The sequence below is a fragment of the Geotrypetes seraphini genome, chromosome 10 (genome assembly GCF_902459505.1).
Source record: "Geotrypetes seraphini chromosome 10, aGeoSer1.1, whole genome shotgun sequence".
Lineage (NCBI taxonomy): Eukaryota > Metazoa > Chordata > Amphibia > Gymnophiona > Dermophiidae > Geotrypetes > Geotrypetes seraphini.
The window spans coordinates 128,522,890-128,539,956 of record NC_047093.1 but is presented as its reverse complement, the minus strand read 5'-3'; the positions used below and the strand labels follow the sequence as shown (position 1 = coordinate 128,539,956).

The window sequence follows — 17,067 nt, the reverse complement described above, 5'->3', positions numbered from 1 at the left end:
ACATAACTGATGGAAATGAAAATAGCTGGTATGGCTGATCATTGATCTTTCATTTGCGATAGGCAAGGCACTCTCGAGTTTCAACTTTTGCGTACATCCTTCAGTCCTTTGGAATAACCTTCCTACCCTGCTGCGGAATCTGGGCTCTTTCCAATTATTCCGAAAGCACCTGAAAACTTGGCTATTCTCAAAAATGTAAATCTCACTACCCTCTTTATAATCACTAATTCTTATTATGTTTTTTTCCTTCAGTCCTAGGCCACACAGTAGAATTAGCAAGGAATTAAAGGGAACTTTGTAAAATGAAACACTATTTGTTGTGCATAGATGCAAAAGTTCAGAGGGCAAGAAGCTAGAAGACCATTTAGCAGCCACTAAAAATTCAGTTGTGAAACTCTTTTCAGGTATTATTTTGTTTCGCCATCTCCTTCTCCTCAAATCTCTCTTCCTTCATAAGAACTCGAGATTATGAGAATGGAATTCAGCTCAAGAAACAGTCTGCGGTTTCACCCTGTCTCATCTCCTGAAACTTATTGGCTCCTAGTGGCCTGTTATTACAGCCCCAGCTCTTGGTTATCACGGCTTTTGTACATTGTGAAAATGTTGGGGTTTCTATTCTGATCCTTTTTGCCCGGGCCAGTTTCTTTTGCCTTTTTAATATAACTCTGTCAGGATCGTGGCATGCTTCTCAATCTTCCCTACCTTGTAGGTTGTGAAAGCCAGATGGTCAGAATGGGGGACGTGGCAAGGAATTCAAGTATATTAGCCAGAGAAAGCCAGACTGAGTGCACCCCATAGCTATACCTAATCTTTTTTTTTTTTGTTAACCTTTATTCATTTTTAAAACTCAATAAGTGTTACATATAATACAATCATTGGTTCATAGACAACCCCGCGAAAGCCAAAGGCGCGCGCCGAAGAAAATTACAGTTTTTAGGGGCTCCGAAGGGGGGTTTTGTTGGGGAGCCCCCCCAGTTTACTTAATAGAGATCGCGCCGGCGTTGGGAGGGGTTTGGGGGGTTGTATCCCTCCACATTTTACTGTAAACTTAACTTTTTCCCTAAAAACAGGGAAAAAGTGAAGTTTTCAGTAATATGTGGGGGTTACAACCCCCCCAACCCCCCACAACACCCCCCCAACGCGGCACGATCTCTATTAAGTAAAGTGGGGGGTTCCTCTCCCACACACACCCCCGTCGGAGCCGTAAAAACAGTAATTTTCTGCGGCGCGCACCTCCGCACTGCGCTCAATTGTCTGCGCGTGCCTTTGTCCCGGCGCACTTTTGACCTGACACCCAATCATTTATACTTTAACATCACTTAATATATCATCAAATTCTAACTCGCTTCAAATATCCCCCCTCCCTTATACCCAACAGTTATTCATAAGCAAAAGAAATCGTTAAATATTCCCCACCCCCCCCCCCACCCCACCCTGGACGTGTATGAACAAAAGGGAAAAACTTAATATTTGTTCTATGCAATAATTTCAATCTTTACAATATCTTGTTAAGGGCTCCCAAATAACCTGACATTTCTTAAAATTTCCCTGCTGCATGGCAATTATCCTTTCCATTTTGAATATAATAATAATAACAGTTTATATACCGCAATACCGTGACGTTCTATGCGGTTTACAAAAGATTAAGCGAGGTACAAATTGATTGAACTTAAAAGGGGAGGAAGAAAGAGAGTTGGTGGGACAGGAAATCCATTTTTGAGGATAGAGAGATTAATAGGATATGGTGATCAATATCGAGAGGGAAGGAGAAGAGGGGTCAGTTGTCTAGATATTTTAGGAACAGGTGTGTTTTTGTACGTTTCCTGAAATCCTCATAAGTGGTAGGCGAAAGCAATTGATCCAGGTCCCTACCCCACAGCGCTGCTCGATGTGAGAGAAGGTGTTTGTGGTGCTTTTTCAGTTTGCAACCTCTAACTGGGGGGAAACGAAGTTGGAGTGTGAGCTCCTCTTGTGTCTGTTGGCTGAGAAGGAGAAAAGGTCGGTTATGTATTTAGGGGCAAGTCCGTATAGTGCTTTGAAGCAGAAGCTGGCGAATTTAAACTTTACGCGGGCCTCCATCGGCAGCCAATGCAACGTGATCAAACTTTTTTAGCCCACAAAGAGTTCCACCAAAAGCTATAATTCAGCCTATCCCAATTTTTCCAATTATTCGTATCTGTTGAATGGCAACCCCTGTCATAATGAGTAGAAGCTTATTATTAGAGGATATTTGGCTTTATGTCTTCATTGACTTGACAAACAATACGGTGTCATAGGATAATGCCACCGGATTATCTAACAAATTATTTATTTGACCCCCATATTGATTTCCAAAAACCAAGTATTAATGGACAATAGAATAACAAATGATCTAATGTCCCAGCTTCGAGATGACAGAGCCAGCATCTATTAGATTTAGAGCTATCTAACTTCTGTAACCGAACTGGGGTCCAAAATGCTCTATGTAACAGAAAAAAACAAGTTTGTCTCATTTGAAGCTATTCCTAAAAGCATAAGGAGGCACAAATAAACCATTTTTATAATTGAAAACTATCACTGACCCTGTCCCAAATAATGCAACTAAATAAAAAAAAAAAAAAAATTTAAGGATCTTTTAAAACCAATTGGGAGGAAATTTATTTTTCACTCAGAAAATAGTTAAGCTCTGGAACGCGTTGCCAGAGGATGCGGTAAGAGCGGATAGGGTTCATAGACAACGGCGCGAAAGACAAAGGCGCGCCCAGACAATAGAGCGCAGCGCGGAGGTGTGCGCCGCTCAAAATTACTGTTTTTAGGGGCTCCGATGGGGGTTTTTGTTGGGGAACCCCCCCACTTTACTTAATAGACATCGCGCCGGCGTTATGGGGGGTTTGGGGGGTTGTAACCCTCCACATTTTACTGTAAATTTAACTTTTTCCCTAAAAATAGGGAAAAAGTGAAGTTTTCCGTAAAATGGGTGGGTTACAACCTCCCAAACCCCCCCAAACCCTCACAATGCGGCGCGATGTCTATTAAGTAAAGTGGGGGGGTTCCCCCCCCACACACCCCCGTCGGAGCCCTAAAAACAGTAAGTTTGAGCGGCGCGCGCCTCCGCGCTGCGCTCAATTGTCTGGGCGCGCCTTTGTCCCGGCGCGCTTTAGACCTGACACCACGGATAGCGTAGCTGGTTTTAAGAAAGGTTCGGACAAGTTCCTGGAGGAAAAGTCCATAGTGTGTTGTTGAGAAAGACACGGGGGGAAGCCAGTGCTTGCCCTGTATTGGTAGCAAGGAATATTGCTACACTTTGGGTTTTGTCCAGGTACTAGTGACCTGGATTGGCCACCGTGAGAACGAGCTACTGGGCTTGATGGACCATTGGTCTGACCCAGTAAGGCTGTTCTTATATTCTTAAGTTAGGTACCAGGATGCTGAGTGCTAAGCATGAATTCTATACTGGCATCTGGCTGCCCAAGTTCCATTATAGAATACGTACTAGGGCATTTGCACTTCTAACTTTAGTTGCAAACACTTACACCAAGTGAATGGCTGATCTAAATTATCAGAGTTGCACGCATAACTGATGGTGGTCTATACGCATAGCAAATGATCGCTTGGCATGCCCGTGCCCTACCCAATGTGCTCCTTGCCAGGTCCACACCCCCATGCATTTACACACCATAGCAAAATGTGGGCATAAGTCAGTTACGCATTTAACTGAAGAATAGTGGCAATTACTGGCACTTATCACTTATCAACTAGATAAAGTTCCAAGTGTAACTAGTTATTCTGTAACTGAGTGCCCGATTGGATGTACGGTGACATTAGGGGGGAGGGGGGCTATGCCCTTAAGCTTCAGCTCTTCTATTTTACAAAAGCATTCCTAAATACATAGATTTCTCTTTATGTAGCGGTTGTGAGCACAGACCACCCTTGCTGTCAATTGTATTTATTTCTATCGACTTTATTTCAAGTTTAAGTTTCAAGTTTATTTAAATTTGATAAATTGCTTATTACATACTAAGCGAGTAACATTAAAATATAAGATAGATCTAGAGTTCATTATACAACTTTAAAAAAAAAACCCAAAAACTGACAAAACAGACTCAGATACATAAGGGAAAGGAAAGGAAGAGAAGACAGTTACAATATTGATATTTTTCATAATTGGGGAGAAAAGAAAAACCAAATAAGGGAAAAACATACGGGATGGGATTAAGATTGTTAAAAATGAATTATTTAAACATTAAATGCATCTCTAAATAGAAAAGTTTTAAAATTATTTTTGAATCTGCTGAGATCTTTGACTTCTCTTATATATAAAGGCAGAGGGCGTTCCAGGTTAGAGGGGCCATTACAGAATAGATATCGTGACGTCTGGTTCCAGTAATTTTCAAAGAAGGAACCATTAGCAGTCCCTGAGATGTAGATCGGAGTGAATCTTCAATCTTGTGTACCGTTCTCCCAGGGGAGCTCAGAATGGTTAAGAACATAAGAACATAAGAAGTTGCCTCCACTGGGTCAGACCAGAGGTCCATCCCGCCCAGTGGTCCGCTCCCGCGGTGGCCCACCAGGTCCTTTGACCTGTGAAGTGATTTGACCATTTTTATATCCTACCTCTGCTTCTATCTGTACCCCTCAATCCCTTTATCCTTTAGGAACCTATCCAAACCTTCCTTGAACCCCTGTACTGTGGTCTGGCCTATCACAACCTCTGGAAGAGCGTTCCATGCGTCCACCACCCTCTGGGTAATAAAGAACTTCCTAGCATTTGTTCTGAACCTGTCCCCTTTCAATTTCTCCGAGTGACCCCCTAGTGCTTGTGGTTCCCCACCGTTTGAAGAATCTGTCCTTGTCCACTTTCTCTATGCCCTTCAGGATTTTGAAGGTTTCTATCATGTCCCCTCTAAGTCTCCTCTTCTCCAGGGAGAACAGCCCCAGCATTTTTAACCTGTCAGCGTATGAAAAATTTTCCATACCTCTTATCAGTTTTGTCGCTCTTCTCTGGACTCCCTCGAGTACTGCCATGTCTTTCTTGAGGTACGGCGACCAGTACTGGACACAGTATTCCAGGTTGACGTGAATTTATTCAGGAACGCGAGTATTTTCCCTGCCCGTCCCAGCGGGCTCACAGTCTTCATAATGTATCTGGTGCAATGGGGGAATTAAAGGGCAAATTCTCTAAGAAGCGCCTAATTAGGCCCCGTTCAGCGTGATTCAAGTCAAATTGGCTGCTGTTTGGTGAATCGCACTGAGCGACACCTGTTTTGGAAGCTCCCAAGAACTAGGCCAACTCTAGGCACAACTCAAAGTTAGGCACCCATGCGAGCGCTTAAGCACGCTTAAGAGCAGCGATTCTGTAAGAAGGCGCCTAACACATAGCCACGCCCACGCCTAACATGCAAAGCGCCTATTTCTTTGAAGGCCACCTAAATTTTTAGAGGCGCCTTGTTACAGAATCGCGCTTTCTTGGTAGGCGCCTAGGTTTCAATCAGTGCTGATTAAAAAGGTTACCGTATTTTCACGCATATAACGCACACATTATACACGATTTTACAAACCGTGCATAACCGTGCGCGTTAGACGTGTGAGCGCATTTTACAACTTTTTTTTTTTTCATTCCGATCCGGCATCCCCCCTGTGAACCGGCATCCTCACCCCCCCTCCCCCGCGATCCTACATCTCCCCCAGCACCGCAAAACATCTCTTACCCGATTGGGCACCGGCACCAGCACCAATGCACAGGATGTGCAAGTGCCAGTGCCCGAAGATCCTCTCTTGCCTGGACTGGGCCGGGCTGGACTGGGCTTTGAGCATTTGCGCATGCTCAAAGCCTTCTGATCTCGCTCTCTCCGAGATTCTCTGATTTAGAATCTCGGAGAGAGCGAGACCAGAAGGCTTTGAGCATGCACAAATGCTCAAAGCCCAGTCCAGCCCGGCACAGGGAAGAGGGAGGATCTCCCTGCACCGCACAGCCCAGCCCAGCCCAACGAGGGAGGATCTTCGGCACTGGCACTGGCACGTCCGGTGCATTGGTGCTGGTGCCGGTGCCCAATCGGGTAAGAGATGTTTTGCGGTGCTGGGGGGGGTTGTAGGATCGTGGGGGAGGGGGGGGGTGACGCGAGCGGGGGGGGGAGGATGCCGGTTCGCAGGCCAGAAGAGTAAGCGGGAGTGGGAGGAGGTTATAGCAGCATGCGCAGTATACACGTGTGCGTGCTATATAAAAAATTTTTTTACAGACATGCTTTGGACCCGCGTGCTATACGCATATGCGTGTTATACACGCATGCGCGTTATATGCGTGAAAATACGGTAATTGAGCTTGTTCTGCAATTTAGATGAGCGCCTCCGAAATAGGTGCCTAAGTTTAGGCGCAGGTTACAGAATTTGGGCCTAAGTGACTTGCCCAGTGTAATGAGGAGCAACGTGGGTCTGAACCCACAACCTGAGGGTGCTGAAGCTGTAGCTTTAACCACTCATCCATCTCTTCAAATACTAAAATAGCAACAGGGGCCATTGACCCTATGAATAATGTTGCATTCCATGCTATGGGCAAAGTCCCCCGACTGCCAATTATGAACTAAATTTCTTCCCGTGTCATGCATATTCTCCATTCCAGTATAGCATTATTTTCTCTTTCCATTAAGTCCCAAGGGAGAAGGTTTCAAGCGCTTTAGATTTTTCCAAGATGAAAAGATGCACAATGGATGGCTAGTCAGTGGATTAGGGAGGGGTGTCGTCCTGCAGTTCTGTGACCCCCCTGAAACATTAAACTAAACTAAACTAAACCTTAGGTTTATATACCGCACCATCTCCTTGGTTGTGGAGCTCGGCAAGGTTTACAGGAGTTGTAATGAGAAAGGAACTACAAGGTAAGAACTAGATAAGGGTCAGAGGGTAGAGGGAAGTTAGAGGGCTAGGATGTCAAAAGAGGAGGAAGAATTAGATTTTTGAGAATAACCAGGTTTTCAGAAGTTTGCGGAAGGGTTGGAGAGCACTCAGGTTCCGGAGGGGGGAGGTGAGGTTGTTCCAGAGCTCGGTGAGTCTGAAGTGGAGGGAAGTTCCCAGTATTCCAGTATTACTCAGAAAGTTTCCAGAAAGTCACACTAAAAATGTCTCTAGTGGTGGCTGAATGAGCTGTGTTCTCTAAAGCTTGAACAAGCCAAAGAATGTCTCTGATCCTTCAAAATTGACCAAAGCAACGTTGGATACACTGACATACAAGGAATCATCTTTGGTTAAGTTGAACACCGCTCCCAGGTAACTGTTCTGCACCCAACGTCTTCTGTTTTCACAAGAACTTGTCTTTAAGTTTTCCATCAGGACTATGGCCTTTGGATACAACAAAGTCTTTTTGATCACCGAATGCTTAAGATGCACGTTGGCACAGCTCTGCTGTCGAAAATACACCTTGGAGTAAACAAAGTACAGGCCATTCAGGGGAATAACCAGTCCTTCGCTTTTATACTCAATGCCAGCAGTAAAAGCCAGTATGCCTTTCCTGTCCCAGTCAAGCTGCGAAGATTGTGTATTATTTCTGCCTGAAATAGAACATTAATAATGGCATTAGCAGAATTCTCACTACAGAAAAAAAAAAGTACAAAGGACTTCAATGAACAGGGACTTGTCTTTACTGACCTAACATGAGCTGTGTTTCGACGTACAATGCCCGCATCAGGCGTCGGCCAATGAGCAAAATACAATCCCCAAATTTAGAGATCAGAATCAGTTCAAAAGCCCGAACACAGATCTCTTAGTCTTGTGTTGCTTCAGGAGGAAAGTGAAAGTGAAAAAGCAGAGTTCTCTACACAAACTATAGAGCAGGGGTCCACAAAAGATCGATCGCGATCGACCAGCAATGCGAGTCGATCGGCTCCGCAGTAGACTTGCGCTACCTTTGTGTTCTCCCTGCTCCCCCGACGCCACAAAAGCCAGGCTCATGCAGCCACTGCACAAGCGCTGGGCCCACAAGCCTTCCCTCCCCCCCACGTGTGATGTCAGAGAGGAAGTTCCTGGCTGGCCTGGAACTTTCTCTTTGACATCAGAATTGATGCCCGGGAGGGGGAGGGGGGAAGGCTTGTAGGGCTGGCACTTGTGCAGTGGCTGCATGAGCCTGGCTTTTGCGGCGTCAGGGAAGCAGGGAGTAATCAGCGGCAGTGGCTTAGGGGCAGAGAGAAAGAAAGACAGACAGAAAGAAGGGGGGCAGGGAGAGAGAAAAAAAGTTGGGGGAGGGAATAGAGTGTGTTGGGTGGCAGGGGGCAGGCAGGGAGAGAGGAAGAAAAAGTTGGACTCATGGAGGGACAGAGAGAGATGTTGGTTGGGGAATGGAATGAGGTCTGGAGGAGAGGAAGCACGCAGGAAGCAGAAAGAAGGGAAAAAATAGTGGATGCACAGTCAGAAGGAAGTTCAACCAGAGACTCATGAAATCACCAGACAACAAAGGTTGAAAAACTGATTTTATTTTCAATTTAGTGATCAAAATGTGTCCGTTTTGAGAATTTATATCTGCTTTCTATATTTTGCACTATGGCCCCCTTTTATTAAACCGCAATAGCGGTTTTTAGCGCAGGGAGCCTATGAGCGGCGGGAGCAGCGCGACGTATTCAGCGCAGCTCCCTACGCTAAAATCCGCTATAGCGATTTAGTGAAGGGGATATATTTCTCTATTTTTTGTATAGTTGTTACTGAGGCGACATTGCATAAAGTCAGCTGCCTTGACCTCTTTGAAAAAAACCCTGAATATAAATTGTAATTAATATTTTCTCTGCGTACAGTGGGCTTTGTGGGGTTTTTTTTATTTTTTATTTTATTGTTGGTAGATCATTTTGACTTGGTCATTTTAAAAGTAGCTCGCAAGCCAAAAAAGTGTGGGCATCACTGCTATATAAATTGTTGGGTCAATGTTTAAAAATACTACTTACCAGTTCTGTCTGGTAATATTCAGAAGCATTTTTTGGATAAGGCTGCTGGAAGTCATTAGTGAGCAAATGGAACTATCCAAATAGTGCCAGGGCAGAACATGTGCAGTCTCCAAAGTTATTCAGGTAAGAGCCATATTTAGTCCACCATCTGACTACGGTAACCTATCTGGATAAGTTTGGTCAGCAAAATGGCTGTCCTAAGTTATCCAGGTAACTTATCCAGATAGTGACTGAGTACCGGCGGAAGAAAGTTCTTCCAGAGATGCAAAACGATGTCCACGCATAGGTTGTTTCAACTTTGGAAAAAGTCTGATGGACTCATGTCTGGACTGCAGGGAGCATGAGGTTACACCTCCCAGTCGTTTTTGTGTATTTTCCAATGATGAGTGGAGAGCTCCATCTTCCTCACAATCAAACCCACGACCAAAAAAATTTCAATGAGCTCAATCAAAAGTCAAACAAATGATGATTTTTGCTTATGATCATGAAGGCATCATCAAAGACATGTGGAAGAAGTGTCACAGCAGTGTATTATCGTGATTTTTTACAAAAAATGCAGAAAAATGCACAAAATCCAACCTCAGTTGCTCTTGGCTGAACCAATCGTTCTTCACGACAACGCTCGCCCGCACATAGGGAATGTCATTGAAACACTACACGAATACGGCTGGGAGGTGTTACCTCCTGCTCCCTACAGTCCAGACATGAGTCCACCAGATTTTGACCTTGTTCCAAAGTTGAAACAACTTATGCGTGGACATCGTTTTGCATCTCTGGAAGAGCTTTCTTCCGCCGGTATCCGAACCATTCGGCAACTGAACAAAAACGGCGTCTTGGATGGAATAATGAAGCTTCCCGGGACTCGGTCATTGCAAAGCAGGGAGACTATATTGAAGGAACGTAAAGAAATACTTGAAAAAAATAAATAAAACATGTAAATTGTTAAAAAAAATAGTGTGCATTATTTATGAAATGAATCTCGTAATTTACCCAGATAAAATAGCTTTAGCAGAAAATGCTGTCCTCAAGACAGCTAAAAATACATGTAGTTCCGCAGAATTCATACAGTCCTTTATAGCTGCAATGAAAAGAGACATTCCTGTGGGAGTGCTTAGGTTAGGTTAGAGAAAAAAAATAGCATCCATATATTTGATTTTCCAATGCACACATGCTATTTTCTCCTTGCTGGACCACATGCGCAATTAGCTGGTGGAAAATATGCAGACGCTTTTAGTGCGACTATCTTGTGCTTGCTAACTTTCAAAGAGAAACCACTCAAAAATGGTTTGTGTTTTGAATTTTTTTTTCCTAAAATACGTGCGTTAAAAAGGGGGTTTAGATTTAGCTCAAGCCACTTACACGATTTACAATTACACGGGCTGTTTGAAAAATAGCACCATAAGGGGCTCATTTTCAAAGCACTTAGACGTGCAAAGTACTATAGAAACATAAGGTACTTTGCACGTCTAGGTGCTTTGAAATGAGCCTCCAGATGTATTTGTCCACTTACCACTATTAGGTGAGAGTTTTCAACTACGCACATATAATATACAACGTTCAAATCACTATAGTATCATAAAAATTAATTATAGCAAGGTCCTCAGAAGTGCCAGTATCAGCGAAGTGTTTTCAGGGGCTACAGGACTTTCGGTACTGGCCGCCTCATTGGGCCCGCAGTGCTTGTATTTGAAATGATTTACTATTTTGTTTGTATTTGAAATTTAATAAATATGATTTACATTAATGTCTAAATTTTTTGGTAAAGTGTTTTATATACCACAAAGTGCTTATTTGCTAACTTAATCCGTTTTAAAAGCTCAATGAGCTAAAAACTTGTCTTTTTGTTTCGTTGTTCATATCGGGAAGGGACCTGTCATTCGACATGTTTCGCCGATAGGCTGTATGAAGAACTGTCCCCTACAATATAAGCAAGCTAAAATCAAACTCTCTTTCTATAAAATCATTATTTTTAGGGTTATATCATTCAAACTCTATAGCTAAAATGAATAATTACCCCTTATCGCATGAATCCCGATCGGGATGGTGCAGATTCATGCGATAAGGGGTAATTATTCTTTTTAGCTATAGAGTTTGAATGATACATCCCTAAAAATAATGATTTTATAGAGAGATAGTTTGATTTTAGCTTGCTTATATTGTAGGGGACCGTTCTTGATACAGCCTATTGGTGAAACATGTCGAATGACAGGTTCCTTCCCGATATGAACAACGAAACAAAAAGTTTTTAGTTCATTGAGCTTTTAAAACTGATTAAGTTAGTGAATCTAGCACTTTAGCAAATAAGCACTTTGTGGTATACAAAGCACTTTATAGAAAAGCACTTTACAAAAAAAATTAAATACCGGTATTAAAAGAATTCACTTCGGGCCCAATGAGGAGGCCAGTGCCGAAAGTCCTGTAGCCACTGAAAACACTTGGCTGATACTGGCACTTCTGTGGACCTTGCTATAAACATCTTTATTTTTTTCAAAAGCCAGCGTATTGTATTGAGTAGATAGAGACTGGAATTTACTAAACGTCAAAGAAAGATAAGTTCTCTGAATGACAAATTTCTCCCTCACCCAGCTTCTCTCTTTTGTCATCGATTCTACTGGGACCAATAAACTGGTATAATAATCTTCCCTGTATAAGGCACGTACCTGTTACGTGGGCCACATGCTTTGCTTTGCTCATGGCTGCTTTGAGTCTCAGATGTTCTGCATTGAAAAGCAAATAGAATGTTTTTGTAACATTTTGTCTTGGAATGACCTAGAAAATGCAATCTGCAACTCAGGGTTATGCAAGAAAAAAAGTTTTTTTTCAGATATTTTGGCCAATTTTTGAACAGCTTTCCTGTTCATTTCAGAAATTAATGCTAGTTCAGCTTGTCTGTGGTGTTCTTTGCTCACTTGTTTAAAGACAATAGACTGTTTTCAGTCCAATTCTTTATAGGTGAGGTTGCAAACCATTGGACCCCTGAGGAAGGCGTGTTTGCCGAAACACAGACCGTGTAGGGTCCGGTTGGATTTTTATCACTGTATTTTTTAACATTGTACTTTTTAAATTGAATTTTCATGGTTTTATATGTCAGTGTTTAATAAATTATCTCCAGAACATCTGTATCCACAGTTTTTGTTTACATCGGTGGATTGTTTTCACTGTGGATCATTGGGTCTCCCTATTTTTCTTTGTTGGGCAGACTAGATGAGCCATTTGGCCTTTATCTGCCATCATGTTTCTATAACCATAAAGCTCTATGACCTCACAATGCATGTGTAAAGAGTCTTAGCCTATAGGAAGAGGAGATGCAAATGTTAAGAGCCTTAGCCAATAAGGAGAGAGATAATGGTTACTGCAGATGGGCATTTTTTTTGCTACTTCAGCTTGTCTGCGATGTTCTTTGCTCAAACGTTTAAAGACTGTTTTCAGTCCAATTCTTTATATGTGAGTTTGCAAACCATTGGACCCCTGAGGAAGGCGTGTTCACCGAAACACAGACTGTGTAGGGTCCGGTTGGATTTTTATCACTGTATTTTTTATCATTGTACTTTTTAAATTGAATTTTCATGGTTTTATATGTGAGTGTTTAATAAATTATCTCCAGAACATCTGTATCCACAGTTTTTGTTTACATCGGTGGATTGTTTTCACTGTGGATCATTGGGTCTCCCTATTTTTCTTTGTTGTGCTGCACAAAATGGATTAACATACCATAAAAGCATTTTAACACACACAAACCAAATTATGGTAGTGAGCAGAACCTATAGAAACTGGGGAGTAACCTCTGCCCTTAATAGAAAGAAGTTTGGGGTAATTTCAAGAGGAGTGTTAGCACTTTTGATAGAAGTTCTTTTCAGGAAAGGGAACAGGCAAGGCAGAAGAACTAAGGTCAGCAGAGATGGAGCTAGCCCTGTTACATAGGGCTGACTAGAGAATGACACAGGGAAAAATTCTGTCCCCTGGACCACCATCCTCTTCACCGCCCCGTCCCCGCAGCATCCATACAAGCCTCGGTACTGCAGTATTTAGCTTATTCCTTCCTTATAAATCATAGTTCTGGCTGCTGAACTAGAGAAAGAGATGTTCAGTTGGCAGGGCTTTTGTTTATAAATTTTTATAGCTCTATTACTGATCACCTTAAATCGATAATAATAAATATAATATATATAATAAAATTACACTATCAACCTTGCTTCAGAAAGTGCTATTAAGTGAATGCTCAGACCCACAACCTGAACTCTAGTGATTTATAAACTATAAAGAGTTTTACCTCATGCAAAATTGTGATTTAGATTCTAAAGTATCAACTGCAAGAGACAAGATTTTGGTGGAGTCCTCTAGGCTTTTTTGTAGAGGGGAGAATCGATATCCGACTTGTGCCTTCAGCTCTCACCTCCTCCAGCACCGAACACAACCGCCATCTTACATCAGGCAGTCGCCGCCAGGAGAGGTGCTGCATTTCACGAGATTACGTACACAACGCACAAGCTGCACTGCCTCCAGTGGTTACCTTACGTTCTGGAACGTTGCTCACCTCACTGCCGTAACCTCAAGCAAGCGCTCTCCTGCGTCTGTACACGATTGTCCTCTTCACTCCACCTCACAATCGCGTACAGACTAGAGAGTTGCGCGGGGACAGAAATCCCACCCATCCCCGCCAGGATCCTTTGCGTCCCCACCCGTCCCTGTCAGGATCTTCTCCGTCCCCACCCATCCCCGCAAGGAATTACCTCCATCCCCGCCCGTCCCCATAAAAAGCAGCAATTACTTCTGACAGGATCATCAATTCCACAGTTTCTTTTGCTGTTTTCCTTGTGGAATCTCTTTGGTGGAACCGTTTTTTGTTTTCTGGTCAGGTAATTAACTTATAAACCCCCTCTTTTACTAAGGCTGACGTGTCCATTATATTATATGGACGAACCCTGCTTCCAAAGCCTTCCATCCCCGTGGGAGTCCCGTTGGCTAGAGGGGGGTCCCTGTGGGAGTCCTGTGGGTTAGGGGGGATTCCTGCAATCCCCGTTCCCGTGCAGACCTCTAGTATAGACGCAGGAGAGCGCTTGCGTGAGGTTACGGCAGTGAGGTGGGCAACGTTCAAGAACAATGGTAACATACCAAGTGCCTCAAAATAGTACCTGGCTGGTAGCATGTGGCCCCCAGGCCGCAAATTTGAGACTTCCGGACTAGCCCTTTGTATAGGGTTTTTAACCTCAGTCTGCCAGTCAAAGGCAGCTTTGTCAACAGATTGAGAATTTTAGGCATCCGCTTGCGTGTCACTCATGCCTTGGCGCTATTTATAGAATCGGGGCTGTTTTTTAAAAATGGTCACCTTAAAAGCAGGCGTGTTTAGAATCCAGGCCAATATGCTTTGGTGGGTTATACATTTATTAAGGATTGAAATAAATAGTTTAAATATAAAAGTAAAATAATAAGGCAGGTGGACGGAAGGTGAAAGTGAATATTAGACTGAAAGAAGAAGAGCCACAGAGGACTCTTTCAAGAAGTTATTTCCACAGTCAGTACCAAGCAAACAAAAGTGGTGAAAGTATGACGGCCATTGACATGCTGAAATTTAGTCAATATAGCCCACAGGCAGCTCAGCTGAAATCACAAGATCTGTGGTGAAGATTCAGAATGTACATTTACATCAGCAATGTTGAAGCCCCTGCACTGGGTTCAACAAACAGCTGGCTCCTATGCAACCTAACCCAGTAGGGACTAGCTACGAGGGTCATTTCATAAATAATGCACACTATTTTTAAAAATTTACATGTGTGTGTTTTTTTTTTTTTCAATTATTTCTTTACAATCCTTCAATATAGTCTCCCTGCTTTGCAATGACCAAGTCCCAATGTCCGGGAAGCTTCACTATTCCATCCAAGACACCGTTTTAGTTCAGTTGCCGAATGGTTCGGGTACCGGCAGAAGAAAGCTCTTTCAGAGATGCAAAACAATGTCCACGCATAGGTTGTTTCAACTTTGGAAAAAGGTTGAAGTCTGGTGGACTCATGTCTGGACTGTAGGGAGCATGAGGTAACACCTCCCAGCTGTATTCGCACAGTTTTTCAATGACATTCCCTATGTGCGGGCGAGCGTTGTCGTGAAGAATGATTGGCCCAGACAAGAGCAACTTAGGTTGGGTTTTGTGCATTTTTTGCAAAATATCACAATAATACACTGCTGTGACACTTCTTCCACATGGAACTTTGTCTGTGATGATGATGCCTTCATGATCATAAGCAAAAATCATCATTTGTTTGACTTTTGATTGAGCTCGTCAAAATTTTTTTGGTCATGGGGATGATGGAGCTCTCCACTCATCATTGAAAAACTATACAAATATGGCTGGGAGGTGTTACCTCATGCTCCCTACAGTCCAGACATGAGTCCACCAGATTTTGACCTATTTCCAAAGTTGAAACAACCTATGCGTGGACATCGTTTTGCATCTCTGGAAGAGCTTTCTTCCGCCGGTCCCCGAGCCATTTGGCAACTGAACAAAAACGGTGTCATGGATGGAATAATGAAGCTTCCCGGACGGTGGGACTTGGTCATTGCAAAGCATTGAAGGATTGTAAAGAAATACTTGGAAAAAAAAAATAAACATGTAAATAAAAAAAAAAAAATAGTGCATTATTTATGAAATGACCTTCATACTAAAGTGCCAGTGCTGGAAAACGTAGCCAGGACAGAGGGGGCACAGAGTAAAGGGGGTGGGGGAAGGGAGCAGAACTGGCTAAGGAAAAAACATGAGAGAACAAAAGAAAAAGACATACAAACAACAAAGTAAAAAAATCCAGTGCCTGATTTCTTCAAGCTTCTATTGCATATGAAAAGCATTGTTCTCGTTATGTATAAACATCGCTCACCGATCTGTTGCTCCGTGGCTGAGATTAAATCTCCTTCACTGGTAAACTGTCAAAACAAATCCAACAATCACATTTCAACAGACTGATCAAAAGTTCTGTATACCAGGTAATATTTAGAAGTCATGTATCTTGGCAAGAGCCAACTGACCTGGGTAAAAGGACTGTCTAAAAAAAATCTGTTCACCCTTAACCCTGCTACAAGTTCACGTAGCGCCCCATCACGTCCATACGTAGCTGTACTAGGAAGAGACATTCTTGGGGGTGTTTTTATGTCGAGAGACTAACTTGTATTTTCAACTCTACAAGTGTTGTTTTCCCATTCAAAAAAGTGTCCACAAAAAAGGCAGGCAGAAATGTGCTTGTATACAGCGTGCCAGACTTTAAGAATAAATGGGATACCCATGTGGGATCCCTACGAGGGTCAAGATAAGGAAATTGGGTCATTAGGGCATAGACAGGGGGTGGGTAAGCAGAGTGGGCAGACTTGAGGGGCTGTAGCCCTTTTCTGCCGTCATCTTCTATGTTTCTATGTTTACAGTGTGTCTGCAAAAACTCTCAAAGTGAAATTACATAGAACTGCCGTAGTAAAGACACGTGGGCAGTCTTAGAATTGCCTCATTATTCTTTTTTTTTTTTTTTTTTTTACTTCAAAAAGTTTTATTGATTTTATAAAAGATGAAATACAGAGCCAACAATATGCGTGCTCCAACAAGTTAAGACCAAATGTACCCTAAAGAAATTTTAAAAGGTTACCTTTTGAACTTGAGATAATGTCTTCTGCAGCTGCAGAATTTTATAAATTCCGCATCCAACACCCAACAGAGCAAGCGTCACCAGCAGGAAGGCAACCAAGAGGAAAAGGTAGGTGCCATCGTTCGTCGTTGTCTTCCTTGACTGTGTCAATGCTAGGGGTGAAGGAGAAGCGGGCGCAGAGACGCAGGTGGGGGAAACGGAGTTGCCTTTCTTTGCCCCCTCTACAGCCCCCCGGGCAAAATGAACCTTCTGACAGCTAACGGGAAGGGACATAGCAGCTCAGGTCCTAGTGTTCTTCAACCAAGCCACTGATGTAGAAAGGCCAAAAGAAGTGTTTTCTGTAGCAAAGGGGGAAGTGTGAGAGGCAGTGCTGTGTGCATACAGCACATCTACCCTGAAACACACCTACTGCTTTCCGTTTGGTTCTCAAATCGTCAGCTATGGCAACAGCAGACCAGAAGTTTCCACACCCCTCTAACAAGTATCTTGGTTCTCCCACTTGACAGAATACTAGTTACAAAGGCTAAGCGCCTGCTTGAAAGGGAGACGCA

General features: G+C 43.0%; 1 protein-coding gene across 1 annotated transcript; it reads right to left on the bottom strand.

Moving 5' to 3' along the window:
• Window positions 1-7,122: 7,122 nt before the first annotated feature.
• Window positions 7,123-16,789, bottom strand: LOC117368572 (tumor necrosis factor ligand superfamily member 6-like). The gene is made up of 4 exons (XM_033962303.1): window positions 16,517-16,789; window positions 15,764-15,809; window positions 11,558-11,614; window positions 7,123-7,517 (listed from the first exon to the last, which is right to left on the bottom strand). The coding sequence occupies exons 1-4, from the start codon at window positions 16,787-16,789 to the stop codon at window positions 7,123-7,125; spliced, it is 771 nt and encodes a 256-aa protein (XP_033818194.1).
• Between the last annotated feature and the right edge of the window lie 278 nt (window positions 16,790-17,067).

Bases quoted from the DNA above. Each gene is read 5' to 3' on its own strand.
- LOC117368572 (XM_033962303.1), bottom strand. From the start codon at position 16,789: ATGTCCCTTCCCGTTAGCTGTCAGAAGGTTCATTTTGCCCGGGGGGCT. The intron at 15,810-16,516 runs GTAACCTTTTAA...TTGTTTTGACAG, and splicing joins CATTATCTCAAGTTCAAAAG to TTTACCAGTGAAGGAGATTT. The intron at 11,615-15,763 runs GTGAGCGATGTT...TTTTCAATGCAG, and splicing joins AGCCACGGAGCAACAGATCG to AACATCTGAGACTCAAAGCA.